Source organism: Anastrepha obliqua, chromosome 6, assembly GCF_027943255.1.
Source record: "Anastrepha obliqua isolate idAnaObli1 chromosome 6, idAnaObli1_1.0, whole genome shotgun sequence".
Taxonomy (NCBI): domain Eukaryota; kingdom Metazoa; phylum Arthropoda; class Insecta; order Diptera; family Tephritidae; genus Anastrepha; species Anastrepha obliqua.
In genome coordinates this window covers 26,535,897-26,557,590 of record NC_072897.1, presented here as the reverse complement: position 1 = coordinate 26,557,590, position 21,694 = coordinate 26,535,897, and the positions used below count along the sequence as shown (strand labels likewise).

Below are 21,694 nucleotides of genomic sequence, written 5' to 3'. Positions count from 1 at the left end.
AATCTTTTAACTCTCTCATAATGACTCTGTTTATATTTCTGGAAAATGCACACCGTGCTTCAAGTTCATCATCGTTGTAATTAATGAAATAAATTTGCAAAAATTTTGACTCTTGATCGGCTAGTGGTAGTAATGAACCTATTAAGTGATATGCTTGCCCTTGAATCTGAAAAAAGCCATAATTTGTGTCCATAAAATCTAATGACTCATTAGATGTGTCAGCGAATGTTGTTGAACGTTGAAGTTTATGTATTACCTTGAACGTTGGCATGAAGTTATCGGTTATAATTTTTCCAGCACCAAACGATGTCATTTGAAAACATGAATTATATGTGGAAATTTTTTCAAGAAAATGTTTGGAATCGGGTGATGTTCCCGATAATAATGTAGCTAATGGTTCGGGCGGATATTGTATGTCTGGTAAACGAACTTTTCCTGCAGCGCAACACATGCCTGGTGTTTCAGTTTTGAATTTCAATGCTTGACGAAATCCGCAAATTGTATCCATACTTCCAATGGCCACGTATTTGTGAGATGAATAATCAAGTTGTGGATTATATTGAAATGCTGCACCATTCAAATTTACAGAATTGATATTTATTGGCCGATTTTGAGAACGTGACCTAGTACGATCTCTTTGTTGACTTATATTACGTTTCCACCAAAAGCAAACACCGTGTTTGCAGGAGTTGTGTTTGGAAGAACTGTCAACTGTTTCCACCGAAAGTTTGGGAGAAACTGTGTTTGAACTGTCTTTTGTTGACATTGTGAAATAAGAATTATAAAAATTGATAAAATTATAAAATGGTGCATAAAATTCAATTTGTTATGTTGATTTTATCATTTTATTTTAAAATAATTGATAGTGAGTTGGTCACATATTATTTAAAAAAAAGGTTAAGGGAAAATAAAATAATTTTAAGCGTTGCTGCCAATTTAATGCGTTCGCAAAGTGTATGGTCTTTGGTATGGTAAACAGATTTATGATACATTATTTGTGTATAATGTACATGTATATTTTAGGAACATTCCAGTACCTTTTGGGAAGTAGACTGCCAGAGTAATGGGGACAAGTTTTTCAAAAATAATTTCCGAATGGAAAGATCCTGCTTTGAAAAATTGTGCAGCAAACTTGAAAAAATAGCCAAAAGAAAAACGAACTATCGAAACCCGATTTTACTAAAAAAGCGCGTGGCAATTGCTCTGTATGCACTAGGATCTTCTAGTGAATACAGATCAATTGGACATTTGTTTGGAGTAGGCAAAGCAACTGTTTGCAAAATACTCATCGAGTTTTGCAATGAAGTTAGGACATCTTTGGCTCCAATATATTTGAAAAATTTTCCACTGACAAGGGCGCAAATTGAGAATGGAGTCGCAGATTTTAATGCAATGGGCTATCCACAATGTATTGGAGCAATAGGTAGGTTTATAAGTAATGCGATAAAAATAACGTTTAATCAAAAGCATTTTTATTATACAGATGGATGTCATATTGAAATTCATCCAAGAAAGGAAGAAGCCATTGATTACTACAAATACAAAGGGTGGTATTCCGTAGTACTATTGGCTTTGGTAGACGCAAAATATAGATTTGCTTATATACATTGCGGCAGTCCTGGAAGATGCAACGACTCCGGAATTTTTGAAAAATCATCGCTAAAGCGCGAGTTGCAAAGTTGTGCACTTCTTGATGAATTGAGCTTGCTGTATGGATCCACAAAAATACCAGTCCATATTATAGGGGACTCTGCTTTTCGTCTCTCTCAGCATTTAATGAAGCCATATCCTACAAAGAGTCCAATTGGTTTAAATCTGAAAAACAACTTTTCACCAGAACAATAAAATTTGTAATACATAATTTTATAAAATAACATTTTATTCATTTTTGAAAAAAGATAGTAGTAGGCACTTAGTGCAACTTTAAAAGGCACAATTCATTAAAACTTAAATATCATTTCTCATATTAATTTTTAACAATAAAATTTATAATACATAGTTTTATAAAATAACATTTTATTCGTTTTTGAAAAAAGATAGTAGTAGGCACTTAGTGCAACTTTAAAAGGCACAATTCATTAAAACTTAAATATCATTTTACATATTAATTTTTAACAATTAAATTTATAATACATAGTTTTATAAAATAACATTTTATTCATTTTTGAAAAAAGATAGTAGTAGGCACTTAGTGCAACTTTAAAAGGCACAATTCATTAAAACTTAAATATCATTTCACATATTAATTTTTAAGCAGAAAAAAAACTGCAGGCATTCGAGGTCAATCTCTATTTAGCACATTACTGCCGCCTTGATTTAACTTGATTTAACTTGGTATCTTTTCTTTATTGAAAATAATTTGTTTATATCGTTAATCTGGAAAAAGCGAATTTAATTATGCATAGACTCATGGATACGAACTTTAAATCAGACGGCAGACTATTATCCTTTTAAATTTGGTGTTCAAAATAAACAACAGTTGCCCAGAGTGGACGTGTCGAACTTGTGCTCTAAATAAATTATCTATTTAAACAATTTTATAGTGTCAAATTAAACCAAAAGTTACAGTGACTAGGTACCAGCGATTGGATACCCGTCTTGGTCATCAGCAAAATCACTTCAAACAAATTGATAAGTAAACAAATAGATAAGTAAGCAAAACAAAGAAAAAAACAAACAAAAAAAAAAAACTGAAACAATTGCGGCAGAGAGAGGAGAGCGGCCCTCAGCTGTATTTGTTTATCAAAATTAAATACTGTGCGGCGCGCCACCTATGCACTGACATAGAAATCTTAATACTACCTGCATTATCGACGCCAAATCGAATAGGGTTGCCATTTAAAAAAAAAAAAATAAAAAAAAAAAAATAAAAAAAAAAAAATAAATAAATAAAAAATAAAAATGAATTTGCAAAGAACACCTCCACCGGGCGGTGGAAATTCGTTCAAAAATCGAGCCACTATTAATACACCATCTATAGGAGGAAATCTATTAAAAAAACATGAAAATATAGAGAAAGAAGATATTAAAAATTTATCGAAACAACTACAAAATATGCAACAAATTTGTGCTGAATTAAAAAATGAGCTGCAACAGCTAAAAATAGAAAACGCTAAACTAAAAGCCCAAACTGCAGTCACTAGTAAAACCAACAGTGAACAGCAAAATAAAACACCACCTCAATACGAAACCGATGAAGAAGAGCTAGATCGAGAGACGGACTGGATCTTAAAAAAGCGTCCATCTAAGAAACGAAAAGCTGTCAATTCACCTGAACAAATAGGCTCAACTTCAAACTTGAATACAGTAATTGCCAACAATAAAACACCAAAAGATGATAAAAAAGTCCCACGTCCGCCACCAATTATGGTAACAGCTGAATGTGAGTACCAAAAACTGTTCAACATAGTAAAAAACGGGTCTAGCAATACGTTCTCTATTAAACTCCTGAACAATAAGATCTATAAAATAAATACATTTGATCCAGATGATTATAGAAATACTACAAAGTCGCTATCAACACAAAATATCTCTTGGTACACTTATGAAAACAAGCAAACAAGACCAATAAAAGTTATAGCAAAAAATCTTCATCATTCGTGCGATCCTACTGATATCATACAAGATCTTAAAAAACAAGGCCTAAAAATCACTAATGCAGTTAAAAAGCTAAAATGGAAAACAAAGGAGCCACTAGATATGTTTCTACTCACATTCGAATCAATTGAAGATATTAAAAAGATATTTGAAATAAAAACAATCTTACATGCGGTTGTCAAAATTGAAGCGATTAAACAAACAACATTAATTCCTCAATGTAAGTCATGTCAGTCCTACGGACACACTCAAAATTATTGCGGCAAGCAGCCACGCTGTGTCAAATGTGCGCAGAAGCACAAAACAATCGAATGCACAAAATCAAAGGAGCAGCTGCCAAAATGCTGCAACTGTGGAGAAGCACACCCTGCTAGCTACAGAGGCTGCATAGTAGCCAAAGAACTACAAAAAATTCGCGACAAAAAAATCGGACAGCGGAAAAATAACACTGAGGCTGAAAGCCAAACTAAAGGAAGAGAGAAAAATAAAGATGAAGCTAGTACAAAATCAATATTGCATAAACCAATACCAATTCCAGCACCAAGTAATCTACCAACCTATTCACAAGTGGCAAAAACTAACGAAAATGTCACTCCACATGAAGAAAATATACTTTCAAAAATAATGCAGAAACTAACAGAACAACAAGAATTTAACAAATCACTGGAGCAAAGGTTGCAAAATCTTGAATTTAAAATTTATCAGTCAATTACACATGCCTAATTTTTTAAAAATAATGTTATGGAACGCGAACGGTCTCCCAAAACACCGGCCAGAATTGGAAATGATTCTTAATTCAGAAAAAATCGACATTTGTTTAATTGCTGAGACGCATTTCACTAATCAAACTTTTTTCAAGATCAAAAACTTTGAAACTTACCACACTATTCACCCAAGCAACAGTGCCCGAGGCGGAAGTGCCGTAATTATTAGAAGCAATATTAAACACTACGAACAAGAAAAAGTCAGCACCAATGAATTCCAAGCCACCACCATCACAATTAATGCTGGAGGTGATCTAGCATTGACAGCTGTTTATAGTCCTCCAAGGCACCAAATCAAATACGATCAATATGTCCATCTTATTGAGCGTCATAAAACAAAATTCATTATGGGCGGTGATTTTAATGCTAAACATATCCATTGGGGATCTAGGCTAACAACCACTAAAGGAAGGGAGCTCTTCAAAGCGCTTCAACAAACAAACTGTAACACTGCATCTTCATGGATGCCAACGTATTGGCCATCTGATCCACAAAAAAATCCGGACCTTATCGATTTCTTCATCACCAGAAAAGTCTCCAGTGCTTATCTTAATATTGAAAATGGGCTAGACATGAATTCAGATCACTCGCCAATCTATCTCACTCTCAGCGAAACGGTAGTGTTACGTGATCCAGTTCTCAAATTAACTAGTCAATTTACCGACTGGGATTATTTTCGCAAAATGCTAGAAGAATCTGAAGACAATACGTTTCCAATGGAATCAACAACAAAGATAGATGACGAAGTTTTAAAACTGACGAGAGAAATACAACACTCTGCTTGGTCGAGCACACCTCCTTTAATGAAAATTTCAGCTGGCCACAAATACACAAAAGATATAAAAGAAATGGTGCTAAAGAAGCGAAAAATGCGGCGTAGGTGGCATCAAACAAGATCACCTGTTGACAAAGCAGCTTTGAACAAAGCAGCGAAAGATCTCAGCCATAAAATTAAAGAATACAAAAATCAATCATTTACAAACTACGCACAGCAATTAAATAATAAAAGAGACACAAACTACTCACTATGGAAATGCACCAAAAAGCTTAAACAGCCAGCTAACCATAATCCACCAATCAAAGTAGGCAATAATGGATGGGCGAAAACCAACATAGAAAAGGCGAACATATTTTCAGATTATCTAGCGAAAATCTTTACACCCAATAGCGACACATCACCAATACTAAATAATGATGGCATAGCCAATGATAATTATGGCGATATAGTACCCATAACTGAAGATGAAATGTGCGCCGAGATAAAAAAATTAAAGTCGAAGAAATCTCCAGGGTTTGATTTAATAACTGCCGAAGTCCTCAAACAAGTTCCACGAAACATTATTACTAAGCTAACAAACATAATGAATGCTTGCTTTAAGCTGCAATATTTTCCAATCTATTGGAAAATAGCTGATGTCATCATGATTCTAAAACCAGGAAAGCCTCCAAACGATGTTGCATCATATCGACCAATTTCACTGTTACCCATCTTATCAAAACTGTTGGAAAAATGTTTGATAAAGCGCCTAAGCAATATCATAGAAAATAAACAAATAATACCAACACACCAATTTGGATTTCGCGCGCGCCACTCAACTATTGACCAAATTCACAGATTAACTCGTATCATCGAGAACACATTTGAAGAAAAAAATGTCTGTTCGGCTGTATTTCTCGATGTCTCTAAAGCTTTCGATAAAGTATGTCATGCTGGCCTGCTGTGGAAAATAAAGAATGTACTGCCAACAAAATGTTTTAATATCTTAAAAGCCTACCTATCTGAGCGCTATTTTCGCGTCAGGTACGAAGATGAGTTCTCTGAACTGAAAGAGATAAAAGCTGGTGTGCCGCAAGGAAGTGTGCTTGGACCTCTTCTCTATCTACTTTTCACTCACGACCTGCCAAACAGCAGAAATTGCTTTATAGCAACATTTGCTGATGATACTGCAATATTAACCGTCGGAAAGACAGAAATAGAGTCTACTACACAACTGCAGCTTGCTATCAATAAAATATACAATTGGACAGTTAAATGGCACATTAAACTGAACGAAACAAAGTCTGTACACATCAACTTTACAAACAAAAAGACCAACTACCTGCCAATATACATAAACAGCATTAAAGTACCATACTCTAATACAGCAAAGTATCTAGGTATGACGCTCGACACGAAACTTAGATGGAGTGCGCACGTGAAAAAGAAAAGAGAAGAACTGGACCTAAAATTCCAAAATATGCATTGGCTAATGGGTAAGCAATCAGCGTTATCCACACCCAACAAGATACTGCTTTACAAACAAATTCTCAAACCTATCTGGACCTATGGGATTCAGCTATGGGGTTGCACCAGCTATAGTAACACAGCGCATATACAAAGATTTCAGACTAAGGCACTCAAGCATGCAGTTTGTGCTCCATGGTACATTAGGACGCAAGATCTAGAACGTGACCTCAATATTGATTCGGTTACGGCAACCATAAAGAAATTTGCTAAGTCGCACGCAGAGCGACTAAGCAAGCATGTTAACAATGAAGCCTTGATTCTTAACGATAATACACAATGGAAACGAAGGCTCAAACGTAAAAAACCTCTAGATTTAAACTAATTAATAAATAAAAATCAGTTAAAAGTATGAATTGTATTTTGCTGAGGATTAACTTAAATTATTTGTTGTAACAAAACTCCACAAAAATTGCTCGTTAGTATATATATGTAATGTTATACTAGTTGCAATGAAAATACTAATAATAAAAAAAAAAAAATCTGGTTGCCCGATTGGCCACTTGATTCTGCTTCCACTCTTATGATACAATTTTCTAGAATTCGTGATCTGAGCATCCATTGACAGTGTATGAACCATATTGTAAAAAAAATCGCCACAACTGCTCTTACACATATGTAGCGTATAAAAATAATTACTCTTATTTTCATATTAATTAGCTTTTTTCATTTTTACTCATTATTAATGTCTTATTTTATTATGTTTATTCTTTTGGTTCCATTTCTTCCATTTGAAACTATGTCATTCCTAAATGGTTAGCAAACAATAATTATGCTTTTATGTCTAGAATGAAACATAAAAATTGTCGCTTCTTATTGCTCGTTACATGACATACCATACCATATATCTCTTCATTTATTGTATAATCATTTGGCTTTTGAAGAATGCCACAATCTCTGTGCAAAGCGCAATGGTATGCCCATTTTAAGCAGCTGTGAGTGGCCATTCAATTTGAGATTTGGTCTGTAATGTAACACTGCCTCCCAGCAAATTTCACTTAATAATGGTATGGTCATCCACATTGCACCGTCGTATACGTTTTTCATCATATTCAATACCACCGAATATGTACATACAACCATTTTGACTGTGCGCTGCGGCATGGAAGTACAAAGCTTTTGGTAGAGAGACTGTTTTTATAAGTGTCCATTGCTTAGTAGTAAAATTTAATCTCCATATATCTGAAAAATGTACTTGATCGGCCTGCAAATGGAAAAGGGATATCCAACTTCAAATATAATTTAATAATACTAAATTTAATTATTACGCACCTGAAAGCCTCCCGTAATGAATGCTTCGACCTCACCATTCGATTTCGTGTGCTGTACGCAGGAAAAGCACTTTCGTGGGTTTGGATAACCGGAATTTTGTCGCTCGATTGTTAGATTTGTTTGATTTGTGATGTTCGATCGGGTAATGTGACGAAATATTCCCATCGGTTTGTAATTAAATTAAATGCAGGGATGCGTTGTAAATCATACACTAAATTCGATGTACCACCACCCAGCACATATATGTATTGCCCATCGTAGACAACTTCGTGACGATAACGACCCTCTGGATCTTCGCGTATATCGTATATAGATATATACGCATTCCCACAGTCGTGTGCGCAAATTTAAGCGATACACATCACAAGAGTAATCATATCCAGTTGTTCCCCCAACCGTATATAAATAATGTTCGTGTACAACTATTCCCGGTCCATATTGCGGAATTGGCGCATCACCAGTAGCCTCTATTCGCTTAACACTCGGTTTTTTACCTGTTGTTTGATATATGTATATAACAGTCGTTTGAGCAAGATTCTCCAAATGGATAGCCGGTGCGTCAATCAAATGTCATATTGACAAATTGCAATCATTGTTGCCATGTTTCGATAAGAATGCAATAATAAATGAGGAAAATGAGCAACATTGCCACCACTTAATAATTATTTAGACGCAAACCCAACAAAACACGCTTTGAAAAGTGGGTTTAGGTATGGAGTTGTGTTTTAATTTTGTATGGGATTTGACAGGTGTTTTGTTTCGTGTTTGCGCTAAGAACACGATAGCGGCAGAGAACCCAAACTCCGGCTGCGGTGGAAACGTAGTATTAATCTATCAGCATGATTTTCCTCACTTTCATTTTGTCTGTGATTTTGCACATTTCTATTGTGACGTGTATTACGTCCGATGTTAGCATGTCTTCTACCTCTTGGCATTTCTTTTATCGAATCAAAGTGGTCTTCTTTATGTCACTCTGAGCTCTTGATTGCTACTTTTCTTGTTTTTAAACTGGAATTCAAATTAACATACTGTTAGCGCCATCTTTTAAAAATATAATTAAACTGTGAGCACGCGTTGAAATGAAAATCACACAGAAAAGAAATGGGAAATAACACAGGTCGACACTGAAAATGATTCAAGCATCGGACCCGGCCTATCTTATAGATTTTTCATCGCTGAATACGAATCTGACCTTAAAAAGTTTCCATCACGTCAAGATTTTGAAAAAAATTAGTTCAAAAAGTCAAAAAAACGTGTTTTTGACCATTTTTGACCAAATGTAGTGGATGAACCTGAGGTGATGGAAGCTTCTACTTAGCCTTAAACTGAAGCCTGAACCTTCAGTTATAAGACCCAAATCGAAAATACCCTGAATCAATTGTAAATTTTGATGTAGCACAAGTTTTTTAACTGCTCGCGCACGATTTTCATAGGTGCAGCCATGCAGGCTAGTTAGCCTTATCATAGTGGTGCGCTGACTTGTACCTTTTACCTATCATGTTTTTAGTTATTGGGTTTGCTTAGCACGATTCGGAAGTTGTAATTTCAAAATTGAAAGTGTCGGATTCAAGATGGCGAAAATAAAAATTTAATAAAATCCAATAAAAATTTGATTTTGCAGCTTGTCTTACAATTAAAGGAAAGGCAAAAATTGTATGTAGAATTTCGTTTGTCTAGAAATTTAGTTGTTACAGTTAGAAATATTTCTAGCTATTAGCTATATTTCTACCAAAGACACATATTTCTAACTGTTACACCTTAATTTCAAGCTAATCGCAATTCAGCTATACGGTTAGCTGGGTCAGCTAAAAATTTCTTTCAATGTTTGGTTTTATGATGCGCTGAAGACAAATATGACATCATAATTTAAAAAGGCAAAACCAATATGGTGATCTAAATTACTTTTTACTTCACGAACAACTATTGAAAGATGAATTTATATAGTTATATTAGACTAATTTTTGGCAGTAGTAATAAAGTTTTATAACACAGGTCGACACTGAAAATGATTCAAGCATCGGACCCGGCCTATCTTATAGATTTTTCATCGCTGAATACGAATCTGACCTTAAAAAGTTTCCATCACGTCAAGATTTTGAAAAAAATTAGTTCAAAACTTTTTATCACAAAAGATATGTAAAGTGCAGTTCTGATAACATATATATCTAATAATTCCGAATCGTGCTAAGCAAACCCAATAACTAAAAACATGATAGGTAAAACGTACAAGTCAGCGCACCACTATGATAAGGCTAACTAGCCTGCATGGCTGCACCTATGAAAATCGTGCGCGAGCAGTTAAAAAACTTGTGCTACATCAAAATTTACAATTGATTCAGGGTATTTTCGATTTGGGTCTTATAACTGAAGGTTCAGGCTTCAGTTTAAGGCTAGGTAGAAGCTTCCATCACCTCAGGTTCATCCACTACATTTGGTCAAAAATGGTCAAAAACACGTTTTTTTGACTTTTTGAACTAATTTTTTTCAAAATCTTGACGTGATGGAAACTTTTTAAGGTCAGATTCGTATTCAGCGATGAAAAATCTATAAGATAGGCCGGGTCCGATGCTTGAATCAGAAAAATAATCATTTTTTGTCGACCAGTGTAATCAGAAAAAATAATATATATTTTGTAAATTTTTCTTGAAAATATCTACGGAAAGTGTGAAAACAATCTCTTTTCTTAAATATCTTAAGTAAAAACTTCTAAAATATTAATTATTTTTGCCAATTTCTGTTGTGTGTATTTTTCACACCATTTATTCACTGTTTCACTTGTTATCAATCATTTGCAATATTAATATATAATATATTTTGTAAATTTTTCGTGAAAATATCGTTGGCAAATGTGAAAACAATCTCTTCTCTTAAATATTTCTGACGCACTTTTTTTATCTCTTTGGTTGATACCTGGAAACTGCTTCACTTGAACACTTTACCAAATAAAACACTTTCTTATTAGTTTTAACACTTACTTTCACTATGCACTATTACTGATAACCTTTGGTAATCTTCTAAGAAAACGGCCTTGCTTGAGTACTTTTTAGCGACGACCTGTTCAGGTTCGTTGAGCTTATGGTTTTGCTTCGTTTATCCCGAAGTGTGGGTGTAAAGAAGAAGTATTTAAGCAAAGTGTTAAGTTAGTCACAGCAGCATTGTGTTACGATTAATTATTGCAGGCGGTCAGCTACAGCTGTGCCTGCTAATTTGTATGTTTCTATTCTATGCGAATGCAGGCGTGCAGCCACTGCTGTATGAATATATGTATATGTATGTATGTTTGCATTCCATTGAAATGTATGTAATGGAATGAAAATTTAGACATAAATACTGCTGCGTTAACTTGTACATATGTGAGTAAAATGTACGCTCCATGCAACCGTTTACAATAACAACCACACGCGTAAAAAGAACGCTGCCTCATGTATACTGTGTGTTGACGAAGAAGTAAAGGAGATTTTAACCAAACATAGTTACAAACCTTCTCCACATGTGTCTCTTCAATGTGGCAAAGTTTGGTTAAAATCGGTTGAGCCATTCTCCGTAAAGTTCATCACAACGCGAAAAACGGCTGAATTTTTATATATATAGATTAAACTATTATTGATGTATGTATGTTAATATGAAAACGTATAGTCCGCTGGCTAAGTGGGATGAATCTGACCAAACAAATGGGTTTTTGGTGTATTTTTAAAAATAATTTCACCATACATTGAGCGCTTTTCAGCTTTTCAAGTAGGTACGAGTTAAATAAAAAAAAATATGTAACACATGTGTGGTGAAATTTTTGAAACGTTTACCATGAAGGAAATAAGTAATGAGGTGTTTGTTTTGATTTGTTTTTAACATGCTGATTAATATTCTTGTCTACGTGCACATATCTCTTCACACAAAATGTAAGCACGAACAAAATGTGCCATTCTCAAATAAAAATTTTTTGTGCTTATTCTTACATCGAAATGAGTGGAAGTAGAAAGGTAAGTACAATAAAAAAGTTGTTTGATACATTCCAACGGCCGATTCTCTGTTTCTGGTTTTGCAATTGGGAACTCGCCTTCAGGTAAAAAGATTATATTGTTATGTGATTGAATATACCATTTTAACTGGTTGTAGTACATAAGAATGCAATGTCTTAACCTGAAGGCGAGTTCCCAATTGGTCTATATCTGGAGTCTTTAGTTACCCAGCGAAAAGAAAAGTCCTCTTTTCATCAGCATTTATGAACAACTTACAATGGAAACTCATGTGGTTCAAACACATCCTTGGGTTATCCAGGTCCACGTTTTGGTCTATATCTCGAGACCCTAGTTACGGAGGGGCATTAAAAATACTCTATACTATAGCAATCATCAACAGCTCCCATTTGCTACCCATATTGTAAAGGGTGTTTTTTTTAGAGGTTAGGTTTTCAAGTTGGCACTACTTTTTTCGTAGATGATCTTTTTGACAGCTGTCACTTGATTTATGCTCAGTTTGGTTTGCCATTTCATAATGAATAGACTTACACCTGAACAACGTTTGCAAATCGTGCAAATTTATTACGAAAATAATGGTTCGGTTCGCGCGACGCATCGAAGAAAAATTTGTTCAGCGATGAAGCTCACTTTTGGTTGAATGGGTATGTCAATAAGCAAAATTGTCGCATTTGGAGGGAACATAATCCACAAGCCATTGCTGAGACGCCGTTACATCCTCAAAAAGTCACTGTTTGGTGTGCTCTATGGGCAGAGGGAATCATTGGTCCATATTTCTTTAAAAATGAAGCCGGCCATAATGTTACAGTCAATGGAGAGCGCTATAGAGCCATGATTAATGACTTTTTCGTGCCTGAATTGGACGATGTTGATGTGGACGACCTTTGGTTCCAACAAGACGGCGCTACATGCCATACAGCCAACGCAACAATCGATTTATTGAAGGAAACTTTTGGTGAGCGCATTATCTCGCGCCGTGGACCTGTGGCGTGGCCTCCAAGATCGTGCGATATAACACCGCTGGACTATTTCTTGTGGGGCTATGTGAAGTCGCTTGTCTACGCAGATAAGCGCGAGACGATTGACGTCTTGGACGAGACTATTCGGCGCGTTATTGCTGACATACGGCCCCAATTGCTGCAAAAAGTGGTCGAAAATTGGGCCTCTCGGCTGGAATTTATTCGAGCCAGCCGCGGCGGCCACTTGCCCGAAATCATTTTTAAAACATAATGGCAAACCCTTATCTTTATAATAAAGCTAAATTCTTGGCCATAACATTAAATTATATACGTTTTATTTCATCTTGAAAACTTAACCTCTAAAAAAACACCCTTTACAAACACATCCTTAATATATCGGGGTCCACATTTCGGCCGATATCTCGAGACCCTAGTCACGGAGCGGCATCAAAAATATTCTATACTATAGCAATCATCAGCAGCTTCCATTTGCTACCCATATTGTACAAACACATCCTAGGGTTACCCGAGTCCACGTTTTGGCCTATTTCTCGAGACCCTGCTATCCGATTCTTAAAATTTTAAAACACAAGCCATTTACTGAATAGTCCAAACAAAGCCTAAAAATTTGGTTAAAATCGGTTGACCATTCTCCGTAATGTTCATCACAACGCGAAAACGGCTGAATTTTTATATATATAGATATTGCATCGTACATTTCAATCATTTTTACAATAATTCGTTTAAATATATTAATATATGAAGAAAGAATTAATAACTTTGTGGCAATAACAATGTTGTCTCTCACAGCTTAAAAATTAAACTCTGTAATAAAAAAAGTCTCTAACAAAAAATTAAATATTATTCTCCCCTTTTCCGGTAGGTAAAAATTTACCAATATACATTCTTTACCCTTTGTATTACTACTACAACTTCCTCTTCCAACGTACACATTTAAGACCATACCAAGTCCCAGCTAGTAACGATACACAATGGACAAGCGGTAAAATCAGATTTATTCATCTCTTCGACTTAGAGAAATTCAAACAAGTTTTGACAGCGGCAAGTGACAGATGACCAACCAAATCCCTAACGATCACTTCCTATATCCCATCATAAAACATAAAACCATTCAGACCTTTGAAATCCTGAACGCATTAAAACCATTCAAATCGAATATAATAAAGATAAATTGGTATATTGGTAACGGCATGGAAATACATAGTAGATCTTAATATAATAACAAAAATTCGAAATAATTTGAATGAAAATAATAACAATCAAGTAGTAATTAACAAATTATTCGAGAAGCGAATAAATAATATAACTCATAAAATTAACAAGGTGTTAAATGCAATTAAAAAAGACGAAGATATGTACTATAACAGAAATAATAATAAATTTGCAAAATAAGATTAAATTAATTAAAGAAGAACTAATACATATTTTAAACTCTGTAATATTAAATAAAGAAGAAATGCAATTGTCAATTAAAAAACTAAAAGAAGAAAAAATACATGAAATGAAAGTTTTATGTATGTCTGGTAAAAATACCTCTAGCTCTAAGTCTCATTATAAGACCTGTAAAAAGAAGAAACAATTTTGTAATTATAACTGACTATAGTGAAATATTGAAAGGAAAATATTCAATATTCGGAATAAAAAATGAATTTAAAAGCTATAATGATACAGCAATTTGTAAAGAAACTTATTTTATAGATTTAAGTAAAGAATTATGAGTAACTAACGGCGGCCGCCGTAACCGAATGGGTTGGTGCGTGACTACTATCCAGAATTCAGAGAAATCGTAGGTTCGAATCTCGATGAAAGACCGAATTGAAGAAAAAGTTTTTCCTAATAGCGGTCGCCCCTCGGCAGGCAATGGCAAACCTCCGAGTGTATTTACAGTGGCTCACAGCTATTTCGTGTGGCTGTATGTTAAGCTAAAAAATTGTAAAATTATTTTTATTTGATTTACTTTAAAAAAAATTTAAATGCACAATCAAAGATAAATTATTTCTAATTACAAACATGTATAAATGCATTCAAACTTTTTCTGCTTTAGTAGAATATTTACAACAAAAACAGAATACTAGGTAAATTGACGTCACAGCTTATTTCGTGTGTTCACTTTTACCGTTATCGGTGCCAGTAAACCGGTTAGCAATTATAGGAAATTTGTTTTGTATAGTATATTAGATTATATCCTTATTTAGTTTACACATTGAAAGTAGTCGGTTGTCCAGCTTAATTTAAAAATACCGTGAGGGATCGTCGTACGTCGATGGAAGGGCGCGAATTAGTGATTACGCATTACAAAAATGGAAAGTCGCAGAAAAAAATTGCTGAAATTGTAAATTTAAGTACTTCCACAGTACAGTACATTATTCAACGCTTTTCTCGTGAAAAAAGAGTGGTTGACAAAGGCCGCCAAGCTCCAAAAAAATTTTTACAGAAGCTGATGAAAGGTGGATATTAAGAAAAATTAAAAAAGACCCACAAATTAGTGCGCCAGCTTTGACAAAAGAGGTTGAAAAAGTACTTGGTAAGTCATGTAATCCTGAAACAATAAGAAGAATTCTGCGCAAAGCTGATTTCCATGGTCGTACAGCTCGAAACAAACCGTTTGTTAATGAGCGTAACAGAAGATTAAGGATGGAGTTTGCCGAAAACCATGTTAATAAAGACCAAACATTTTGGAATGACGTTATTTTCGCCGACGAAAGCAAATTCAACCTCTTTGGTTCCGACGGAAAGTCTTTCGTTTGGCGTAAGCCCAACGCGGAGGTGGACCCGAAGAATCTGCGTGGTACAGTAAAACACGGTGGGGGCCATGTAATGGTTTGGGGCTGCATGTCAATAGCTGGTGTCGGAAACTTGGTTTTTATCGACGAAATTATGGATAAAACAGTTTATTTGAATTTATTAAAAAATAATTTACTACAAAGTGCTGAAAAATTTGGCATTCGGGACAGGTTCAGGTTCTATCAGAACAATGATCCGAAGCATAAGTCGGAATTAGTGCAGCGGTGGCTTATATGGAATTGCCCTCATGTGGTAAAAACGCCAGCACAATCACCTGATCTCAATGTAATTGAGAATTTATGGAATATTCTGGATCAAAAAATTAGAAAACATAACATAAGCAACAAACAAGATCTAAAAACAGCATTGCAAATGGAGTGGGAGAAAATATCTCCTGAATACACTGGAAAACTTGTTAGCTCCATGCAATCCCGGTTAAAAGCTGTATTAAAACAAAAAGGCTACCCTACAAAATATTAGATTAGTAAAAACTTAATAAATTTAAAAAAACATGTTTCTTCTAGTTTGGTTAAGCACACGAAATAAGGTGTGACGTGGATTTACTTATAATTTTGCTTTTGCTGTAAATATATTACTTAAGAAGAAATAATTTAAGTTTATTTATGTATGTTTGTAACAAGAAATAATTTATCTTTGAATGTACGTTTAAGTTTTTTTTCTAAATAAAGTTTATAAAAAAATATAAAACTTTTTTATTTTGATAAACGGGCACACGAAATAAGCTGTGAGCCACTGTATGTGATGAAAAAGCTCCTCATAAAAAATATCTACCGTTCGGAGTCAGCTGGAGACTGTACGTCCCTCCATTTGTGGAACAACATCAAGACGCACACCACAAATAGGAGGAGGAGCTTGGCCAAACTCCCAAAAATGGTATACGCGCCAATTATATATATAAGATTCTTTATAGTTTAAGCTCAACTTCTTCAACAACAAATGACCATCACGTCCCTACGATACAAAAAAAAAAACCATGAGTAATAATGCTAAACCAGTTTGATGGCGAATTAGAAGGTGACGAAATAAAGGTGACCAAATAAATTATGGCACACATGTAATAGCAGAGAATGTTAATGCAATAAGAAGGAGCAAATGTTAAATGAGCTTTTTTCGAGTACTAATTTGTAGATTCATACTAAGGTAATTTCAAATTCAACTTTCCTCACTAGTGGGGAATTGCAGATATTTACCCCGCGAGTGGAGGGTTTCTATATTTACTTACCACGCTAGGACAGGAATTCAGACTTTTTCCGCGTTTACCAAACTACTGAGGAATTTCATAAGATTTTTCGGCACACTACTAAGGAAATCGACTTATTTCATACCCAGTTAATTTGTGGTGCAGAAACTAAAGTCGGGGGAATTATTCGTTTTGTTTTTTGGCACATATTTAATTCAGGTTCAAGTCCTGAAGTCATATTTTTTTTCTTGCACATTTTTTTTTTGCAATTCAAACCAGGAAAGTTTGGTAAAATTTTTGAGTTTATTTTAATTAAAATTTCTTTAAAATACTGTTTTTTTTGTATTTTATAAATGGAAATTTCTTTTCGGTATAAAATAGTTCATACTGGATATGACCTGATTTTGATATAAATCAATCAAAACAGAAAATATGTACATATGTCTATAATCTATTTCATCAAATCCAAATTATATTGATGAGAAAATATCATTCTAATATCCGTCCAGAAAGCCAAACGCATACATATGCATATAGTTACGCATACAAACTTTCAACTAACGCAGAATATCTATACTAATATTATAAAGAGGAAAACTTTGTTTGTTTGTTTGGTTGTAATGAATAGGCTCAAAAACTACTGGACCGATTTTAAAAATTCTTTCACCATTCGAAAGCCACATTATCCACGAGTAACATGGATTAAATTTTATTTTGGAAAAAAATAGGGTTCCGTAAGATATTTGGATTTTTCGGACACAAACTGAAAAAAATCTTATATTGTAATATAAAATAAAGTCAACTTTTTGTGTGTGTTCGCTAACCGGCCGTGTCTTTGCACCGAATTAAACCAAACTTACACACATTGTTAAGAAGGTATCGAAGATTGTTTCCGTATAATTTGGATACCTATTGGTGGATAGGGCTCGAGATATAGGTCAAAACGTGGACCCGGGTAACCTTCGGATGTGTATGTACAATATGGGTATCAAATGGAATCTGTTGGTGAATGCTTTAGTTCAGAGTATTTTTCATACAGCTCTGTGACTAGGGTCTCGAGATAGAGACCAAAACGTGGAGCCCAGAATGTGTTTGTATAATATGGATATCAAATTGAAGCTGTTGGTGAATGCTTTAGTACAGAGTATTTTTCATGCCGCTCCGTGACTGGGGTCTCGAGATATAGGTCAAAACGCGGACCCGCGTAACCTTTGGTTGCGTATGTGCAATATGGGTATCAAATGAAAGGGCTTTAATACAGGGTAATTTTCATACCTATTAATGACTAGGGTCTGGAAATATATGCCAAAACGTGGACCCGCCGTGTCTTTGCACCGAATTAAACCAAACTTACACACATTGTTAAGGAGGTATTGCAGATGGTTTCCGTATAGTTTGGATACCTATTGGTAGATAGGGTCGCGGGATATAGGTCAAAACGTGGACCCGGGTAACCTTCGGACGTGTATGTACAATATGGGTATCAAATGGAAGCTGTTGGTGAATGCTTCAGTTCAGAGTATTTCCATATGCTCCGTGACTAGGGTCTCGAGATAGGGTCTAGGGACCCTAGAATGTGTTTGTACAATATCGATATCAAATGAAAGCTGTTGATAAGTGCTTTAATACGGGGTAATTTTCATACCTATTGATGACTAGGGTCTCGAAATATATGCCAAAACGAGGACCCGCCGTGTCTTTGAACCGAATTAGACCAAACTTACACACATTGTTAAGTAGGTATTGAAGATGATTTCCGTATAGTTTGAATACCTATTGGTAAAAAGGGTCTCGAGATATAGGTCAAAACGTGGACCCGGGTAACCTTCGGACGTGTATGTACAATATGGGTATCAAATGGAAGCTGTTGGTGAATGCTTCAGTTCAGAGTATTTCCATATGCTCCGTGACTAGGGTCTCGAGATAGGGTCTAGGGACCCTAGAATGTGTTTGTACAATATGGATATCAAATGAAAGCTGTTGATAAGTGCTTTAATACGGGGTAATTTTCATACCTATTGATGACTAGGGTCTCGAAATATATGCCAAAACGAGGACCCGCCGTGTCTTTGAACCGAATTAGACCAAACTTACACACATTGTTAAGTAGGTATTGAAGATGATTTCCGTATAGTTTGAATACCTATTGGTGAAAAGGGTCTCGAGATATAGGTCAAAACGTGGACCCGGGTAACCTTCGGACGTGTATGTACAATATGGGTATCAAATGGAAGCTGTTGGTGAATGCTTCAGTTCAGAGTATTTTTCATGCCACTCCGTGACTAGGGTCTCGAGATAGAGACCAAAACGTGGACCCTAGAATGTGTTTGTACAATATGGATATCAAATGAAAGCTGTTGATAAGTGCTTTAATACGGGGTAATTTTCATACCTATTTATGACTAGGGTCTCGAAGTATGTGCCAAAACGTGGACCCGCCGTGTTTTTGAACCGAATTAAACCAAACTTACACACATTGTTAAGTAGGTATTGAAGATGATTTCCGTATGGTTTGAATACCTATTGGTAGATAGGGTCTCGAGATATAGGTCAAAACGTGGACCCGGGTAACCTTCGGATGTGTATGTACAATATGGGTATCAAATGAAAGCTGTTGGTGAATGCTTCAGTTCAGAGTATTTTTCATGCCACTCCGTGACTGGGGTCTCGACATAGAGGCCAAAACGTGGAGCCTAGAATGTGTTTGTACAATTGTACTTAATTGTAATTAAGTATTGAAAATGGGTTTCGTAAAGTTTGGTTGTAATTCGGAGCACTGGCAACGGGTACAGCGTTCTTTTGAACCAGCCATAATGTCGCTTACTTTTTTAACGCTTGGGGCGGAACTGAACTCTCAAATTGACAGTGTGAGTTACAATGTGTCAATATTTCTTTCTGATTTGGATGCCATAAGGAAAAAACGTAAGTGCAACATGTAAAAATTGTTTGTGCATTTTTTTGGAGTGGATTTTGGAACAGTGAATAATTTCTTACGAAATTTGAGAATTTAATGTGAAATCCGAATGAAATTATGTGTTCGTGCTCCAATGCTTAATAAAACATATAAATTGAAACGAAAAATTCATGGATGATCAGGAAAAAATACGATTGTTTCTTAGTTATTCATATGCGGTGATTTAAAATTTAAAAACAATCTTCTCTTTCCCTGATTTTCAATTTATATTTAATATTTACTCAAAAACAAATAGAAAAACAAAAAATATTGTTTATGCCAAATCGCTTGAATAAAGAATAAAGAAATAAATAATATGAAAACCATATATTTTTTGTTCTAAACCATATCTATTCTATTTTAGTGTGCCCAGCGAAGGGGGCCGGGTTTGCTAGTGTGCATATAAAACTGCGAATCGAATAAATGAGTGATTTAGAAAAGTTCATTAGTAATTATAGATTAGCACATCGTGAAAAACGTGTTGTGTATGCGGTACATAGTCTCATGTTTGCTCAGGTTCAAGTCCTGTACACACTTTTCTTTGTTCGATATTTTTATTTCATTTTTTGTATTTGGTTTAATTAGAATTGATTTAAAATAGTGTATTCAGGTTTTTCTAATACCTGTTATTTAGAAATTTATTTTCTATATAACATTATTCATACTCTTTTTGAATTTATATGTAAAACAGCCATAAAGGCAATCATATGAATATGCATTCCTATATTTAATCTCTTCAGTCAAATCTGAACTACTTACATACACATATTGATGAGAAAATATTCTAGTATCCATGGAAGCATCCAGAAAGCCAAACGCGCATACACGCATATGTATATAAATATATACAAACCTTCAACGAACGCAAAATGTATGCATATAAAAAACAACAACTGCGACCGTCTTCTTGTCCGTGGATGTGTATACCCTATGAGCAAAAAGAACCGGGAAGGTGATGTTGATTGTTTTCTTCGATTGGCAAGGCGCAGTGCACCATGAGTAGCTTCCATCGGGCCAGACAGTCAATAAAGAATATAAGTCATCCGTTTTGAAGCCTTTGAGAGATGTTGTATGTTGCAAACGGCCGGCAATGTGAGCAAGCAATTCTTGGATTTTGCATGATGGTAAGGCGCCATCGCACTGATCACAGAGAATACGACGAAGGAGCTGAAGGCCATGTCGGCCTGCCGGGGGTGTTTGGAGGACTGGGTTAAACGTTGGCACATGTGTGTTGCTTCAGACGGGTCATATTTTGAAGGAGATAATATAAATTTGCTTTAAATTTAACACTGTTTTGTTTTATTTAAACATTCCCGGTACTTTTTGATCATAGGGTACATATATGCGGCTTTGCGGACAGAAATATGTGATTCGCTGGAATTGTTCAAGGAATCTCAGTCGCATTACCCCGCGACTGTCGAACAGTTAGAAGATATATTTACATACATATAAGGGTGCATACATACATACGGAGCCGCGGCCACTCGACATGACAAAAATTCAAGATTTATCAAATATTGGCAAATAATTCCACGCGAAATATTCCAATATTTACTATTTTCGAATGGTTTTTGTTCTAAATTGTTCAGCGCCGTCGCTGATAGAATCATGGCCGCTGCGACTGCGTCTACGAATGTATTTTGTTTTTGTAGTCGCTAGGCTTAGATTTTAGCTTCGGGCGACATGCGCATGTGAGGTATGTGTTTTTGTTGTGTTCTAGAACATTTTAGAATGTGTGGTGGCAAAGCGGCCATCGCGTTGCGCTTGCTGTTGCATTTGCGTCTATCAAATTATTGTGTTTTTGTAAGTACAATATTAGAAATATCGACTGGTGAAAGACAAAAGTACACGGAAGCAAGAAGGGAGCGCTGTGCTCGCGCATATA

At 35.2% G+C, this 21,694-nt stretch overlaps 1 protein-coding gene across 1 annotated transcript; it reads left to right on the top strand.

The window, feature by feature from the left end:
- Positions 1-849: 849 nt before the first annotated feature.
- Positions 850-1,845, top strand: LOC129250251 (putative nuclease HARBI1). Its single transcript, XM_054889890.1, has 3 exons — positions 850-966; positions 1,024-1,423; positions 1,484-1,845. The coding sequence occupies exons 1-3, from the start codon at positions 940-942 to the stop codon at positions 1,843-1,845; spliced, it is 789 nt and encodes a 262-aa protein (XP_054745865.1). The 5' UTR covers positions 850-939.
- The last annotated feature ends 19,849 nt before the right edge of the window (positions 1,846-21,694 follow it).

Bases quoted from the DNA above. Each gene is read 5' to 3' on its own strand.
- LOC129250251 (XM_054889890.1), top strand. From the start codon at position 940: ATGCGTTCGCAAAGTGTATGGTCTTTG. The intron at 967-1,023 runs GTATGGTAAACA...TGTATATTTTAG, and splicing joins CGCAAAGTGTATGGTCTTTG to GAACATTCCAGTACCTTTTG. The intron at 1,424-1,483 runs GTAGGTTTATAA...TTTATTATACAG, and splicing joins ACAATGTATTGGAGCAATAG to ATGGATGTCATATTGAAATT.